Source organism: Anolis sagrei, chromosome 4 (genome assembly GCF_037176765.1).
Source record: "Anolis sagrei isolate rAnoSag1 chromosome 4, rAnoSag1.mat, whole genome shotgun sequence".
NCBI classification, from domain to species: Eukaryota; Metazoa; Chordata; class Lepidosauria; order Squamata; family Dactyloidae; genus Anolis; species Anolis sagrei.
Window position 1 is genome coordinate 83,290,642 of NC_090024.1, and position 15,129 is coordinate 83,305,770.

The window sequence follows — 15,129 nt, forward strand, 5'->3', positions numbered from 1 at the left end:
GTGGAAGAATGCTCCAGTAGCAACCACTAATTGAAGCATTGGATTTTTCAAAAGCCCTTCCTATCATAAATCAATGAAAAGTATGTACTGAGACTGCGGACAGAACAACCTACTAACAACTACTGGTAAAAGTTCCTGAGGACCCAATTCCTCATATTAAAAATCAACTTACATAAGCAGGTGTATTTCTTTGGACACAGAAATCGTCTTCCTCTCCTCATTTGTAATGGTAACTAACAGAGTGTTTAAGGTCTTTATAGCCTTTGTTGCATATATCAGAAACCATGCAGAAAAAGAAAAGGTAGAGATTTAAGCCACTAACATACAGCCATTCTTTTACTCCACACAACCATTCCCACAGAAACCAACCTCTTGCCGAACTGTGCTGTTCACATTGGATTCAGTAGCAAGATGTGCCAAACATGGTAAAAAGTAATCCAGCAACTGCTTTCTCCCTATGACAAGAAGGGGAGGAGGGAAAGGTGAGAGACAGAGAAAGCTGACAAGAGACAATGCTACTGGAAAATAAGATTAACAGGAAGACATTGGTTATTATATGTATGTTTTAATAGTTTTTGTACGGATTTTATAATGTTGTTTTAAATGTTTTAATTGTATATTGTGGATTGTTATGGCATCAAATTGCAGCCAACTTGTAAGCTGCCTTGAGTCGCCTTCGGGCTGAGAAAAGCGGGATAAAAATATCATAAATAAAATAAACAAATAAATGAAACATATTTAATAGTGATTTCTCTATTACTACATTAGAAACCTTTCATTTCATTTCATTTCATTTTATACAGTCATAAAATTGAAATAGACCACAAGAGCTATCAAGTCCAACAACATCCTGCTATGCAGGAGTACACAAGCAAAGCACTTGCAACAGATGGCCATCCAGCATCTATTTAAAAACCTCCACCACACATCAAGGCAGTGTATTCCATCAGAAAGTTTTCTAATGTTTTGCTGGAATCTTATTTCAAATCAGCAAGAAATGAGTTTTTTAAAATGTTATACAAGATCCAATAATAATAATAATAATAATAATAATAATAATAACTTTATATAAACAACCCTATCTCCTGAAGGGGACTCAGGGCAGATTCCAGCAACAAAAAGGCAAACATTCAGTGCCTCGATATAACAACAAATACAGATATAATAGCATAAAATAATCAATGTATAAAATCACATTATAACATGACGCCTAAAATTAAATTAAATATAACTTAACAGTTAAAATATATCTAACCTAAAATAATAATAATAATAATAATAATAATAATAATAATAATAGGTTCTTGTGGGGTTTTTCGGGCTATATGGCCATGTTCTGGAGGCAATATAGCCCGAAAAAACCCACAAGAACCTAGTGAGTCCATCCATGAAAGCCTTCGACAATACATAATAATAATTATTTATTTATATTCCGCTCTATCTCCCCAATGGGATTCCAAACATAAAAGGCAAACATTCGATGCCTGAATACTACAATACATCCATACGAACAAAATTTAAACCACCCAACATATAAACATGAATTATAATGTAACAACTAAAAGTAAATTAAAAACACAGCCTGTTATAACAGACATAAGAAAAAACATCAAATATTGAATGGAAACAATAATTTCCCATTTCCTTGGGGCAAATCGATTAATCATTGTTCAAAATATCTATTGAGCTGGTGGGGTGAGCAGGGCACGGATACAGATGGCAAACATAAGCATTGTGCATCCACATCCTGGTTTTTACTCCCCCATTTTAAAAAGACACTTCCATTTTAGTTTGTTTATGTATGTTTCTATAGACATTGGGAAATTAAAGGGTTTAAAGTGATTCAATCATATATTTATCAACCAATTGAATATAGTTTGGTATATTATTAAAATACCTGTGGTTTCTGGGAGAGTGAAATCAGCATGGCAGTGCAATTGTGATTCCATTGATCAGCTTTTGCAATTACTTTGACTCTAATATACTCTAATTAAATAAGAAGGAAGTGGGGTGGAGGTGATGAGAGTGTTCTCAGTTCTCGGCATTATTGATGGATTGGAGGGCGCAGCATGAATCAACTGGAATGAATCAACTTCATTATCCAATTGTTAAACCTCATTTTCTTTTGACCTGCGTTCTCCTTTTCTCAAAGCAGCCTTATAAAGTAAACTCAGCAATGCAATAGACATACCAGCTTTATCCAAAATGTTGTCATTGGGTTGAGTGTGTATAAGAACACAATCAAACAAGCCTAGCCATTAACCAACCCAAAATAAAAACACTATTTAAAACTATCAGTTTACAAGATATTTAATTACTAACCTTCAGAGCTGATTCTGCTAATAACCTGAAAGTAAAATTGGAGGCAGTGGTGAGGGCGGGAGTGAGAAAGCAAAACAGATTTCATTAATACCTTATATTCTACTTTCCGCACATATGCATATGACACACATAATAGGAATGCAAAACATTCAAACTTTTGCTAATAATTCCACTGGTTCCCAACCTTTGGTTCTCCAGGTGTTTTGGACTTCAACTCCCATAAGTCCTAACAGCTAGTATGCTAACTGGGATTTCTGGTAGCTGAAGTCCAAAACATCTGGAAGACCAAAAGTTGGGAACCACTGAAACACTGCTCCTATTAAGAGCTGTGTAAAGTGTGAAGCGACAACACTTGCTTGGTTCAAAAAAGAACTACTTTCTGCTCTAGAACATTTAAAGGGGTTTTCCTGCAAACTTAAGAACTACCATAAGTTACGATCAAGCACTTATATGCTACATTTCAAGTGTTCAAACTTGCAGAATTTCTCAAACTGTGCTCCTCCAGATGTTTGGGACTTTTGCTTCCACAAGAGGAGCAGAGTTTGAGAAACATCAAATTAAAGAATTTTGCATGCATTGCCTATACCCTTGTCTTCTTAAAATGCGTATTTGGGTAAACGAATGGGGGGTGGTATTATATTTATGCTCACTGGTTCCAATTGTTTCTTACCCCCCCCCCCCCCCCAAAATCTAGACAACTCATGGACTTTGAATACAATGGGATTTTGGCCTGCATAAATATGAGTATAGTATCTAGATCCAGGGAAGTCATGCTACCCTCTATTCTGCCTTGGTCAGACCACACCTGAAATACGGTGTCCAGTTATGACCACTGCAGTTTAAAGGAGATTTTGACTAGCTGGAATGTGACTAAAATGATTAAAGGTCTGGAGAACAAACCCTATGAGGATTGACTTAAAGAGCTGGGCATGTTTAGCCGACAGAAGAGAAGGCTGAGAGGAGACATGGTGGCCACATATAAATATGTGAGGGGAAGTCATAGGGAAGAGGGAGCAAGCTTGTTTTCTGCTGCCCTGGAGACTAGGATGGCTTCAAACTACAGGAAAGGAGATCCCACCTGAACATAAAGAACTTCCTGACTGTGAGAACTGTTGAGCAGTGAAACTCTCTGCCCCAGGGTGTGGTGGAGGCTCCTTCTTTGGAGGCTTTTAAACAGAGGCTGGATGGCCATCTGTCAGGGGTGGTTTGAATGCAATTTTCCTGCTTCTTGTCAGGGGGTTGGACTGAATGGCCCATGAGGTCTCTTCCAACTCTAGGATTCTAAGATTATACTCCACTTGGTGTTATGATCTAGAGCTGCTTCATACATACTAATAGTTTCCATGTTCTTCAACAGCTTCTACAACTGATCTTTAAAGGCTACAGGAAAATTGGAAAATTGCCTAGTGATCCTGGCAAGAGTTCATGCCACAGAATCCAGCTGAATGCCATTTGAAGCTATTGGAAAACATTTTCGCAGCTCTACAGTGCACTGATTCAACTTTTGAGGGACGCTATTTGGTCTTTCTTAACTACATGCACGTAGTGAAATCAGAACACAGCCCAAAGTTTTCATTTCCATGCACTTACCAGGACTGTGTCAAAGAAGCCTTCAATAAGAAATTTCAGGAACACATTATTCTTTTGTTCTATTGGGCTTAGAGATTCTCTTGTTCTTCCAAACCAAGTAACCATGTAAAAACAAAATGCACACAAGCCAAGTCAAATGAATATCTTCAGGTAATTTTGCAGCAAAATGTAGTTACAAAAGGTCAACTATATATATGAAGATATATGGAAACGAGTGTGACATTTTTATGGGAGGAAGCAGAAGAATAACAATAAGAGAAAGGCTTCCCACCCCCCTTCCTTTTCCATTTTAACTATGATCACTGAGTCCCTGATGGTGCAATGCATTAAACCATTGTGCTAGCAGGACTGCTGACCGAAAGGTCGGGGTTCGAATCCGGGAGTGGGGTGAGCTCCCATCTGTCAGCTCCAGTGTCTCATGCAGGAACATGAGAGAAGCCTCACACAGGATGGAAAAAACATCTTGGTGTTCCTTGCAGACTGCTAATTCTCTCATACCAGAAGTGATTTGCAGTTTCTAAAGTCACTCCTGACATGAGAAAAAAAACAACTATGATCACCAGCAGCAACCACTAGTTGTTTTATGACTTCAGATTGTCCTCAAATTATGACAGTCACACTGTTTTCTTGACAAGATTTGTTTATAGGGGGTTGCTTTTGCTTTTGTGAGTCATCCAGTGGTTTTTCATGGGTGAACAGAAAATCGATTCCTCATCTCCAATGTCCAAAACTCAAACCACTGCACGATGCTGCCTCTTTCTCAACCACTGTCACCCACAATATCTGGTGCTTCCATGGCCCCTTCTATACTGATCATTTAATGCAGTTCAAAAATGGCTTCAAACTGTGGTGGTCAGACCACAAACTTCCAGAAAGTATGCAAAAGAAAGCCCTTAATATGCATCAGAGTTCTGTGTTTTGTGGGTTGCTGTGAGTTTTCTGGACTGTATGGCCATGTTCCAGAAGAATTATCTCCTAACATTTCACCAACATTTATGGCAGGCATCCTCAGAGGGTGTGAGGTCTGTTGGAAACTATGCAAGTGAGGTGTATATATATGTGGAATAATGTCCAGGGTTGGAGAAAAAACTCTTGTCTGCTTGAGGCAGGTGTTAATTTTGCAATTGACTACCTTAATTAGCATTGAATAACCTTGCAGCTTCAAAGCCTGACTGTTTCCTGCTAGGGAAATTCTTTTTGGGAGGTATTAGCTGGCCCTGATTGTTTCTTGCCTGGAATTCCCCTGTTTCTCGGTATTGGCTGTCCTGGTTTTAGAGTTTTTAGTACTTGGTAGCCAGATTTTGTTCATTTCAATGGTTTCCTCCTTTCTGTTGAAATTGTCCACGTGCTTGTGGATTTCATTGGCTTCTCTGTGTAGTCTGAAATGGTTGTTAGAGTGGTCCAGCATTTCTGTGTTCTCAAATAATATGCCGTGTCCAGGTTGGTTCATCAGGTGCTCTGCTATGGCTGACTCCTCTGGTTGAATCAGTCTGTAGTCCCTTTCATGTTCCTTGCTTCACACTTGCCTCAATCGGACAAGAGTTCTTTCTCCTACCCTGGACATTCCACAGATATATAAACACTACTTGGCTAGTTTCCAACAGGCCTCATAACCTCTGAGGATGCCTGCCATAGATGTTGGTGAAACGTCAGGAGAGAACGCTTCTGAAACATAGTCATACAGCCAGGAAAATTCACAGCAACCCAGTGATTTCAGCAATGAAAGCCTTCGACAACGCTCTGTGGTTTGTTCCTCATCAATATGGGAGAAAAGGGTGGGGGATATTTCCTGGGGTACTACTTGCAGATTTCACAAAGCTTTTTATAGAGTGTATTGACTATATATAAAGGTAAAGGTAAATGTTTCCACTTGACATTAAGTTTAGTTGTGTCTGACTCTGGGGAGTGCTGCTCATCTCTGTTTCTAGACCAAAGAGCTGGCATTGTCCATAGACGCCTCCAAGATCATGTGGCCGGCATGAGTGCATGAAGTGCTGTTACCTTCCCACTTATTTTGTGGTGATCTCACAAGCACAAAAGTGGTAGCTATTGATGTACTCACATTTTCATATTTTTGAACTACTAGGTTGGCAGAAGTTAGGGTAACAGCAGGATCTCACCCCGTCCTGTTGATTTGAACTGTCAACCTTCCGGTCAGCAAGTTCTGCAGCTTAGCAGTTTAATCTGCTGCGCCCCATGGCCCCTGAATAAATGTGTGTATGTGTGTGTACATTGAATAAATATATCACATATCTTCTTAGACCTAAATTAAAAGGGAATAAATTGGGCCTAAAGTGCTTGCATTTTTAACAAGATTTCAGACTCTCAGCTGAAACTGATGTAAAGTGAAGTAAGAAGTGGTGAATAGAGTTACCATAATTCAACACATGACAGTCATACTTTTTATCCTTTTTTGTTTTGTTTTCTTTCTTCTGCCTCCTTGAAAATAAGAGAGCAAAAGCCCAAACTCAGCTGGCTCCATTTGTATTTCTTTCTTTTTTAACTGTTTTACCACAAAGATGGGAAAAGGCAAGTAAGAATCCCAGAACTCTAATGTGAGATTTACACAAGGAAAGGCAGGAAACTCATTTCAGGACCCCAAAAGAGGGATGAGTATTATGCAACGGCAAGTATTATACGATGTCATATTACATCAGCAACAGTTGGGTTCCACAAAGCATTATCATGGCTTATACTGCAGATTAGTCAATACCGCATTTATCTATGGAGCTACTTATCTTTGGTATCAATCCTTTCTGAAGAAGCAAATCTACACCTTGAGGATCACTTCGACAGTACTGTTGAATATAATTCAACAGAGAGACATTTGGGAATTCATTTTTGTCTAATTCCTAGGAGGGGAAAAATCCCAATGCATACATTACAGCTTTGAACAAACAATTTAATAATAATAATTATAATAATAACAATAATAAACTTTATATTCTATTCCTTTTCCCCAAGGGGACTCAGGATGGATTCCAACAAAAGATGGCAAACATTCAATGCCAGTGCCAATTCGTAAACAAGACACATAAAACAAACAACCATATCTCCACTCCCCCCCCCCCCAAAAAAAACAATATCCACAATATCAATGTATTTAATTTTGAGGTATAAATTGCAGGCTGGAATTCTACACATTCTGAAATTCTGCAACTACCAGCAATCTTCATGCAAGTTAAAGCTATTGGGAAATAGTCCATTTTTAGTGTGACCAAATATTTCTCAACTCCTATATAAATCCTACTAGCTGTCCCCTGCCACGCTTTGCTATAGCCCAGTCTGTGTAAATGTATTTTCTGTGTGCATTTCTGTGTACATGTGTGTGTTATATATGTGTGTGGGTATATGTATATGTAGGTGTGTATATGTGTGTGTATACATGTCTATATATTTGTGTATTTGTGTGTTTATATATGTATATGTATATGTGTGTGTGTATATATGTATGTGTATATGTATATGCGTGTATATGTGTGTGCATGTGTATATGTGTGTATGTGTATATGTATAGATGTGGGGGTATATGTGTATGTATGTGTGTGTGTGTGTATGTATATATATATATGCACTAGCCATCCCCTGCCACGCGTTGCTGTGGCCCAGTCTGTGTGTATGTGTTTTGTGTGTGTATATATGTATACACACGCATACATATGTATATATGCAGTTTTGCGAATGTGTTGTAATGTGTTTGGGTGTTTTTGCTTTTTAAGTCTCTTCTGCTGTGCTTTTCAGTGTTTTTTCTGAGTGATGGTCACTTGTTGGCCTGATAGGTGTCCTGCGTCCAAATTTGGTATGAATTTGCCCAGTGGTTTTTGAGTTATGTTAATCCCACAAATAAACATTACATTTTTATTTATATAAATACTAGCTGTACCCACCACGCGTTGCTGTGGCCAACCTTCCCTCCCTCTTTCTTTCCTTCTTTCCCTCCTTCCTTCGTTCCCTGTTTCCTTCCTTCCCTCTTTTCTTTCCTTCTCTTCTTCCCCTTCTCTAACTCTTTCCTTCCTTCCTTCGCTTTTTGCTTCCATCGATACTTCTATCTTTCCTTCCCTCCCTCTTTCCTTCCTCCCCTTTTTCTTTCCTTCTCTCCTTCCCCTTCTCTACCTCTTTCCTTCCTTCCTTTGCTTTTTGCTTCCATCGATACTTCTGTCTTTCCTTCCCTCCCTCTTTCCTTCCTTTCCTTTTTCTTACTTTCTCTTCCTTCCTTCTCTACCTCTTTCTTACCTTCCCCTTTTTCTTTTATCCCTCTTTTTCTCCTTTCTTCCTTCTCGACCTCTTTCCTTCCTTCCTTCGCTCTTTACTTTCATGCTTCCTTCTCTCTTTCCTTCTTTCTTTTCCTCCCCCTTTCTTTCTTTCTTTCTTTCTTTCTTTCTTTCTTTCTTTCTCTCTCTCTCTCTCTCTCTCTCTCTCCTTTCCTCCCTCTTCCTTCCCTTTTTTCCTGTATCATCATTTAGCTGTTTGTCACTTAGCTTTTTGGAGTTTAAGTCCTCTCCACTTTTGGGGAGGGGGGGGGTTATGAGTGATGGTCACTCATTGGTCTGTTAGGGGTATAGTGTCCAAATTTGGTGCCAATTCCCCCAGTGGTTTTTGAGTTCTTTTAATCCCACAAACAAACATTACATACATACATACATACATACATACATACATACATTAGTCACAACTAGAAATAACTCATTGAATCAAAGAGACAACTGTAACTGGAATTGCGCTTAAACCTTGGAAAATAAACAAATAAACAACAGAAAGTTTCTTACTTGCCTTAAGAAATGATGGTGGCTGGAATAAAACATACAAAATCAACACTTTCAGAATTAGTCTTTGGTTATTTATGAATTAGGTCTTTAACTACTTATTTTGTGGTGATCTCACAAGCACAATGTATGTATTTTAAAAGCCCTACACATCACAGAATAGAAAAGTAAGAATGAATATATCTGTTTGGGGAATCTGAGCTGTTAGGGTCAAAAATAACTCTCAGTTAGGGTAATTCCAGCAAAATATAGCAGAGCACCAGGGGCCAACTCCATAACCAGCAGAAACATACATGTTTACCTCCTTTAGAAGATGAGATTTATTAAGGTAGTTAACTCCAAGACTTTTCTATCAAGAACATATTTCTTTTTACTTTAATAAATATTTTTGAACCCAAACTTCTGATTCTGCAATCCTGAGCCATCCTAAAGATTAGAAGGCTGTCCCTTCTATCACATGTAAGTTTCTGCTGATTATAGAGTTTACTCCTGGTACTCTGGTATATATTGCTGGAATTATCCTAACTGAGGGTTATTTTTGAGCTTAACAGCTCAGATTCCCCAACAAAATTAACTGTATACTCATATGAATCATACAACCTGCCTGGGCCAGAAACGGTGACTTTAAATCCTTATTATTTAAATTCCCTGAGAACTAAGTCTTTATTCTACACTAAATAGTATCACCAGGAACAGCTTCTTGGACTTACAATGTTTTACACAGGAACCTTTCCTGACCAATATTACTTCCATATAGGAAACCTTTATCTTTATATGTAGATAAAGGTTTTCCCCTGACATTAAGTCCTGTTGTGTCCAACTCTGGGGGTTGGTGCTCATCTCCATTTCTAAACCAATGAGCCAGTGTTGTCCGTAGACACCTCCAAGGTCATGTGGCCAGCATGACTGCATAGAGCGCTGTTATGTGTGTGAGATACATATGTATGTACAGGATTTGGCAAAAGTATGATAGCTGGGACCCTACACTGGTTGCACAACGTGAGTCTGAATTAATGAGGGGAACACATGCGCGAGACAGCACAGCGAGTGAGAGACACCGCTGTGTCAGTCTTGGGAACATTGTTCTCAGCTATCATACTTTTGTCCAGAATTTCATTGTACATTGAGCACCACCATGTTTTGCTTTTCATGAATTTTGAACGCTGTCATTAGTTAAATAAATATTCAAATTATTTATAGGTTTTATTTTCTGTTTTCATTCTGCTTTTTTGTGAAATGTTCTTTGCTACTACTTTAGATCAGTGGTTCCCAACCTGTGATCCATGGACCATCAATGGTCTCCAAGAACTAAAATATGGTCCGTGGCCTCACTATTACTACACCTTTGCAATGAGAGCAACAGGTCTTCCGAAACCCCCTTATAGTGCTGAGGCAACGGGGATGTTGATGTCAGGAGGGGAGAGGCTAACTACCCACGAAAGGCACAACAACAAGCCTCCTGACAGCTGCTTCTCCTCCTTCTCCTCCCTCCCCCTCAGTGGGGCCATTCCCTGTGGCGCCTGGAAGCGGGAACACCTTGATGTCTTTGTTTTTAGGCCTGTTCCTGGAGTTATTTGGGGTGCTGATTCAGAAAATTGCATTGGATAGACCACGTCAGTACTAGATTATTAAATATGGTTTTCTGTGGGTGAGCAGATGGCCACTACTGGATGCCATAAGTTCTGTATCAGAAACTAAAGCTGATGTGGTCTATCCAATGGAATTTTCTGAATCGGCACCCCAAATAACCAAATCAAATGGTCCTTCCATAAAGCCCATATCTCAGAATGTCAAGGCAGAAAATCCCACAATATCTGCTTTGAACTGGGTTATCCAAGTCCACACTCAAATAATGGGAGATTTTCTGCCTTGATATTCTGGGATATAGGGCTGTGTGGAAAGGCCCTAAAGTTGACCAAAAACTGATTTGTAATCCTTTTGGCACTAATGTTGAAGAATGGTTCCTGCTCAAGTGGCCCCTGGTTAAAAAAAAAAGGTTAGGAACCACTGCTTTAAATTGTACACTGTGATATTTCTCTTGAGTACCAGACTTTTTCACAAACTTTTTTGGTTCTTTTTGGCATCAGAAACAGCATCATTAAGAAATCTCCCCATCCTGAAACTACTGAAAATAAAAGCAAGGAGAGAAAAGTCTAAAAAAATAATGTGTCAGGCTGTTATATTAAGCAAACTATTCTAAATGCATAGAGTGATAGTTACACAGTGTGCAGTTCCATCCGGTATTTCATCCTCCTTTACTTTACTCTCTTGTTCCTTCAGGAAAGAAAAAGAGAGAGAGAGAGAGAGAGAGAGAGAGAGAAATGATTGGTTTCAATGCTGACATCCTAAGCAATTTATTAGTAAACATCTATTATTTATTAATAATAAAAATCTGTGTATTTTTTTTGTAAAAGTCTTCATCTATTTTTAATCACGAATTTTAAACTTTAGTCTTATGTTTAATACTTGTTCTGTGTATTTTAATATGTATTTTGTAGAAATGTTTTTAAATATTTGTTTTATAGAATGCTTTATGTGTTTTTAGCCGTGTTGTAACCTGCCTTGAGCCACCAGGAGAGTGAGTAAGAACATCATAATCATCATTATTCATCCCCATAATCATTAGATGCACAATAAAATTAGTACACAGCAAACAAGATCACTGTGCTGGCTTTTGTATTGGATCACATGGGACACTTCCCAAGTGTCTAGGACTGTGTTGATGTATCGGCAAATAATGCATGCAGATCCGAGTAGGATGGCCTTTTGCAGCTGACAGATGGTAATTTTGTCAGCACCTATTGTTTTTAAGTGCAGGCCATGGTGTTTAGGCACTACACCCAGTGTGCCTATCACCACAGGGAACACCTTTACTGGCTTGTGCCAGAATTTTTGCAGTTCAATCTTTAAATCCTCATATTGTGTAAGCTTTTCTAGTTGCCTTTTCAGTTGTTTTAAACTTTTAACCCTTGCAAATTACCCTACTCAATTACTGTGATTTTATATTGTTTGGTGTGTTCATTTATCTTGTTTTTGTATTTATTTTTATTTTCATTATATTTTACTGTTTGTATTATATGTTGTATATTTGGTGTACTGTTGGGCTTGGCCTCATGTAAGGTGCCCTGAGTCCCCTTGGGGAGATGGTGGCAGGATATAAATAAAAATTTAATATTATTATTATTATATTGTCGAAGGCTTTCATGGCTGGAATCACTAGGTTCTTGTGGGTTTTTTCGGGCTATAGGGCCATGTTCTAGAGGCATTTTCTCCTGACGTTTCACCTGCATCTATGGCAAGCATCCTCAGAGGTAGTGAGGTCTGTTGGAATTAGGAAAATGGGTTTATATATCTGTGGAATGACTGGAGTGGGGCAAAGAGCTCTTCTCTGCTGGAGCTAGGTGTAAATGTTTTAACTGACCACCTTCATTAGCATTGAAAGGCTTGGCTGAGCCTGGGGAAATCTTTTGTTGAGAGGTGTTAAGATGTGCCTGGTTGTTTCCTCTCTGCTGTTGTGCTGTTCTAATTTTAGAGTTTTTTAATACTGGTAGCCAGATTTTGTTCATTTTCATGGTCTCCTCCTTTTTGTTGAAATTGTCCACATGCTTGTGGATTTCAATGGCTTCTCTGTGTAGTCTGCCATGGTGGTTGTGAGAGTGGTCCAGCATTTCTGTGTTCTCAAATAATATGCTGTGTCCAGGCTGGTTCATCAGGTGCTCTGCTATGGCTGATTTCTCTGGTTGAGGTAGCCTGCAGTGCCTTTCATGTTCCTTGATTCATGTTATTATTAATAATTATTATTAATTAATAATAATTATTATTGCTTCTCATCAATTTTGCAGTTTTCCGAGAATGCAGCATTGATAGCCTATTATTATTATTATTAATAATTATTATTAATTATTAGCCAACCCATCATGCCTATCCATGTAATGCACAACATTGAGGAAAAAAGTATTTTAAAATAAATTAAGACAATTTAAACATATTTCAAAACTGATTCATGCAACCCAGAAAAAAATGCCAGCTCTTTAAAACTGATTGGAAAGGCAGGGAGCCCTTAGGAAAGTGGCAGTCTTGGGGTGCATCTACACTGTGGAATCAACACAGTTTGACACCACTTTCATCCAATACTATGGAATCTTGGGGTTTGTAATTCATTGAGACACCAGCCCTCTTTGGCAAGGAAGGCTCAAGGCCTTAAGCCACAATTCCACAGCATTGAGTCGTGGAAATACCAAGCAGTATAGAACTGCATTAACTGTGTAGTAAAGACGCGCCCTGAGTCGGCTACCAAAAGCTCAGGGAGGATGAGCAGACTTCCAGAAAGGAAACTCATTTCCAACACAGCCCAGCTTACCTGCGGCATGGCGCCTCTCCAGCCAGTCCTCGTCTTAACTGAAGGACTCTGAGCGCAGCTGCGGCGCATCTTGCAATTTCCCCCTTTTCTCGGCTTTCTTTCTCCCTCACCTGCCAAATTCTGGGCATTCCTTGCATTGGAAAACCATGTGGGATACATGGGGCCGCCCTAAATCCACAGGCGACCTGAATCCCATCGGGTTTTCTTAGGCAAAGAGTGCTCCCACATCTCGGTCCTGATCTGGAGTCACTTCCACATACTGCTTGGGGCTGTCTTCCAAACATAATTTAGCAAAACGAGGGATAAATCCAATTACTCGTCCCAAATAGAGCAGAGCATTTTGGTAAGCCTGCATTTAGGTGGATCCCACTGATCCCTCGTGTGGGCTCCAGGTGCGACAGCAAAAATTGGACACAATCCTAACTTGGGTTGACAAAATAGCAAATGTGATGAATACTCGCCACAAAAGGAGGGGGGGAGGGAGAAGGAAGGAAATGGAGAAGGAGGAAGATGAAGAAGAAGGTGAAGGAAGGAGGAGAAGAAAGTAGGAGAAGGGGGAGGAAGAGGAAGAAGGGGGAGAAAGAAGAAGGAAGGAGGAGTATGAAGAAAGAGGAGGAGGAGGAGAAGGAAGAAGGAAAAGGAAGGAGAGGGAGAAAGAAGAAGAAAGGAGGAGTATGAAGAAGGAGGAGGGAAGAAGAAGACAGAAAAAGGAGAAGGAAGGAAAGGGAGGAGGGAGGAGGAAAGGAAGGATGAGTATGGAGGAGAAGAGGAAGGAGGAGGGGAGAAGAATGAAGGAAGAGGAGGAAGAAGGAAGGTGGAGAAGGAAGGATGGAGGAGGAGGAAGAAGGAGGAAGGAGCAGTGTGAAAAGGAGAAGAGGAAGAAGGAGTAAGAAGGAGGAGAAGGAAGAAGAAGGAAGGAGCAGTATGAAAAAAGGGAAGAGAAGGGAGGCGGCAGAAGGAGAAGGACAGTAAAGATGAGTATGGAAAAGGAGAAGGAAGGAGGACAGGAGGAGAAGAAGGAAGGAAGGAAGGAAGGAAGGAAGGAAGGAAGGAAGGAAGGAAGGAAGAAGAAGAAGAAGAAGAAGAAGAAGGGTGGAGAAGAAGGGAGGAGGAGGAGGAAGGAGCAGTGTGAAAATGAGAAGAGGAGGAAGAAGGAGAAGGAAGGAGAAGGGAGAAGGAGGAAGAAGGACAAAGAAGGAGGAAGGAGCAGTATGAAAAGAAGGGAGGATGGGGAGGAGGAAGAAGGAGGAGGAAAGGAAGGATGAGTATGGAGAAGGAGAAGGAAGGAGGAGGGAAGGAGAAGGAAGGAAGAGGAAGAAGAAGGAAGGTGGAGAAGGGGAGGAAGAGGAAGGAAGAGAAAGAAGAAGGAAGGCGTGTATGAAGAAAGAGGAGAAGGAGAGAAGAAGAAGCAAAAAGAAAGGAGGAGAAGGGGGAGGAAGAAGGAGGAGAAAGAATAAGGAAGGAGGAGGAGAGAAAAAGAAGGGAAAAGGAATAGGAAGGAGAAGGAGAAAGAAAGGAAGGATGAGTATGAAGAAAGGGGAGGGAGGAAGAGGGGAGGAGAAGGGGGAAGAAGAAGGAAGGTGGAGAAGGAAAGAGGGAGGAGGAGGAAGGAGCAGTGTGAAAAGGAGAATGGGAGGAAGAAGGAGAAAGAAGGAAGAAGGGAGGAGGAAGGAGCAGTATGAAAAGAAGAGAGGAGAAGGGAGGAGGAAGAAGGAGAAGGAAAGGAAGGATGAGTATGGAGAAGGAAGGAGGAGGGGAAGGGGGAGAAGGAAGGAAGAGGAGGAAGAAGGAAGTGGGAGAAGGAAGATGGGAGGAGGAAGAAAAAGAAGAAAGAAAGAGCAGTATGAAAGGAGAAGGGAGAAAGAAGAAGGGAAAAAAAGAAGGAAAGTGGATTTTGAAGAAGGAGAAGGAAGCAGAAGGAAGGAGGAGGGGAGGAGAAGAAGGAAAAAGGAGGGAGGAGGAGGGGAGGGCAAGTCTACAAGGTTTCATTCTGTCATAACTTTGGGAATCATTTTCAGCATTTCTTGCTTTATCTGTTAATTGTAAAATAAAGCAGGAATACATTCTGTTTTGAAGCATGAATTACACTATGTA

The 15,129-nt window shown here is 40.0% G+C and overlaps 1 protein-coding gene across 1 annotated transcript in view; it reads right to left on the reverse strand.

The window, feature by feature from the left end:
- SYCP2L (synaptonemal complex protein 2 like) overlaps nt 1-13,044 on the reverse strand; it is a 50,288-nt gene extending 37,244 nt beyond the window's left edge. Inside the window, exons 1-6 of the mRNA XM_067467080.1 lie at nt 13,036-13,044; nt 6,651-6,764; nt 3,913-4,017; nt 2,323-2,347; nt 370-455; nt 173-261 (exon numbers count right to left, since the gene is read on the reverse strand). Of these exons, the coding sequence (XP_067323181.1) occupies nt 173-261; nt 370-455; nt 2,323-2,347; nt 3,913-4,017; nt 6,651-6,764; nt 13,036-13,044 (428 nt within the window). The remainder of the gene's footprint in view (nt 1-172; nt 262-369; nt 456-2,322; nt 2,348-3,912; nt 4,018-6,650; nt 6,765-13,035) is intronic.
- Nucleotides 13,045-15,129: the final 2,085 nt, after the last annotated feature.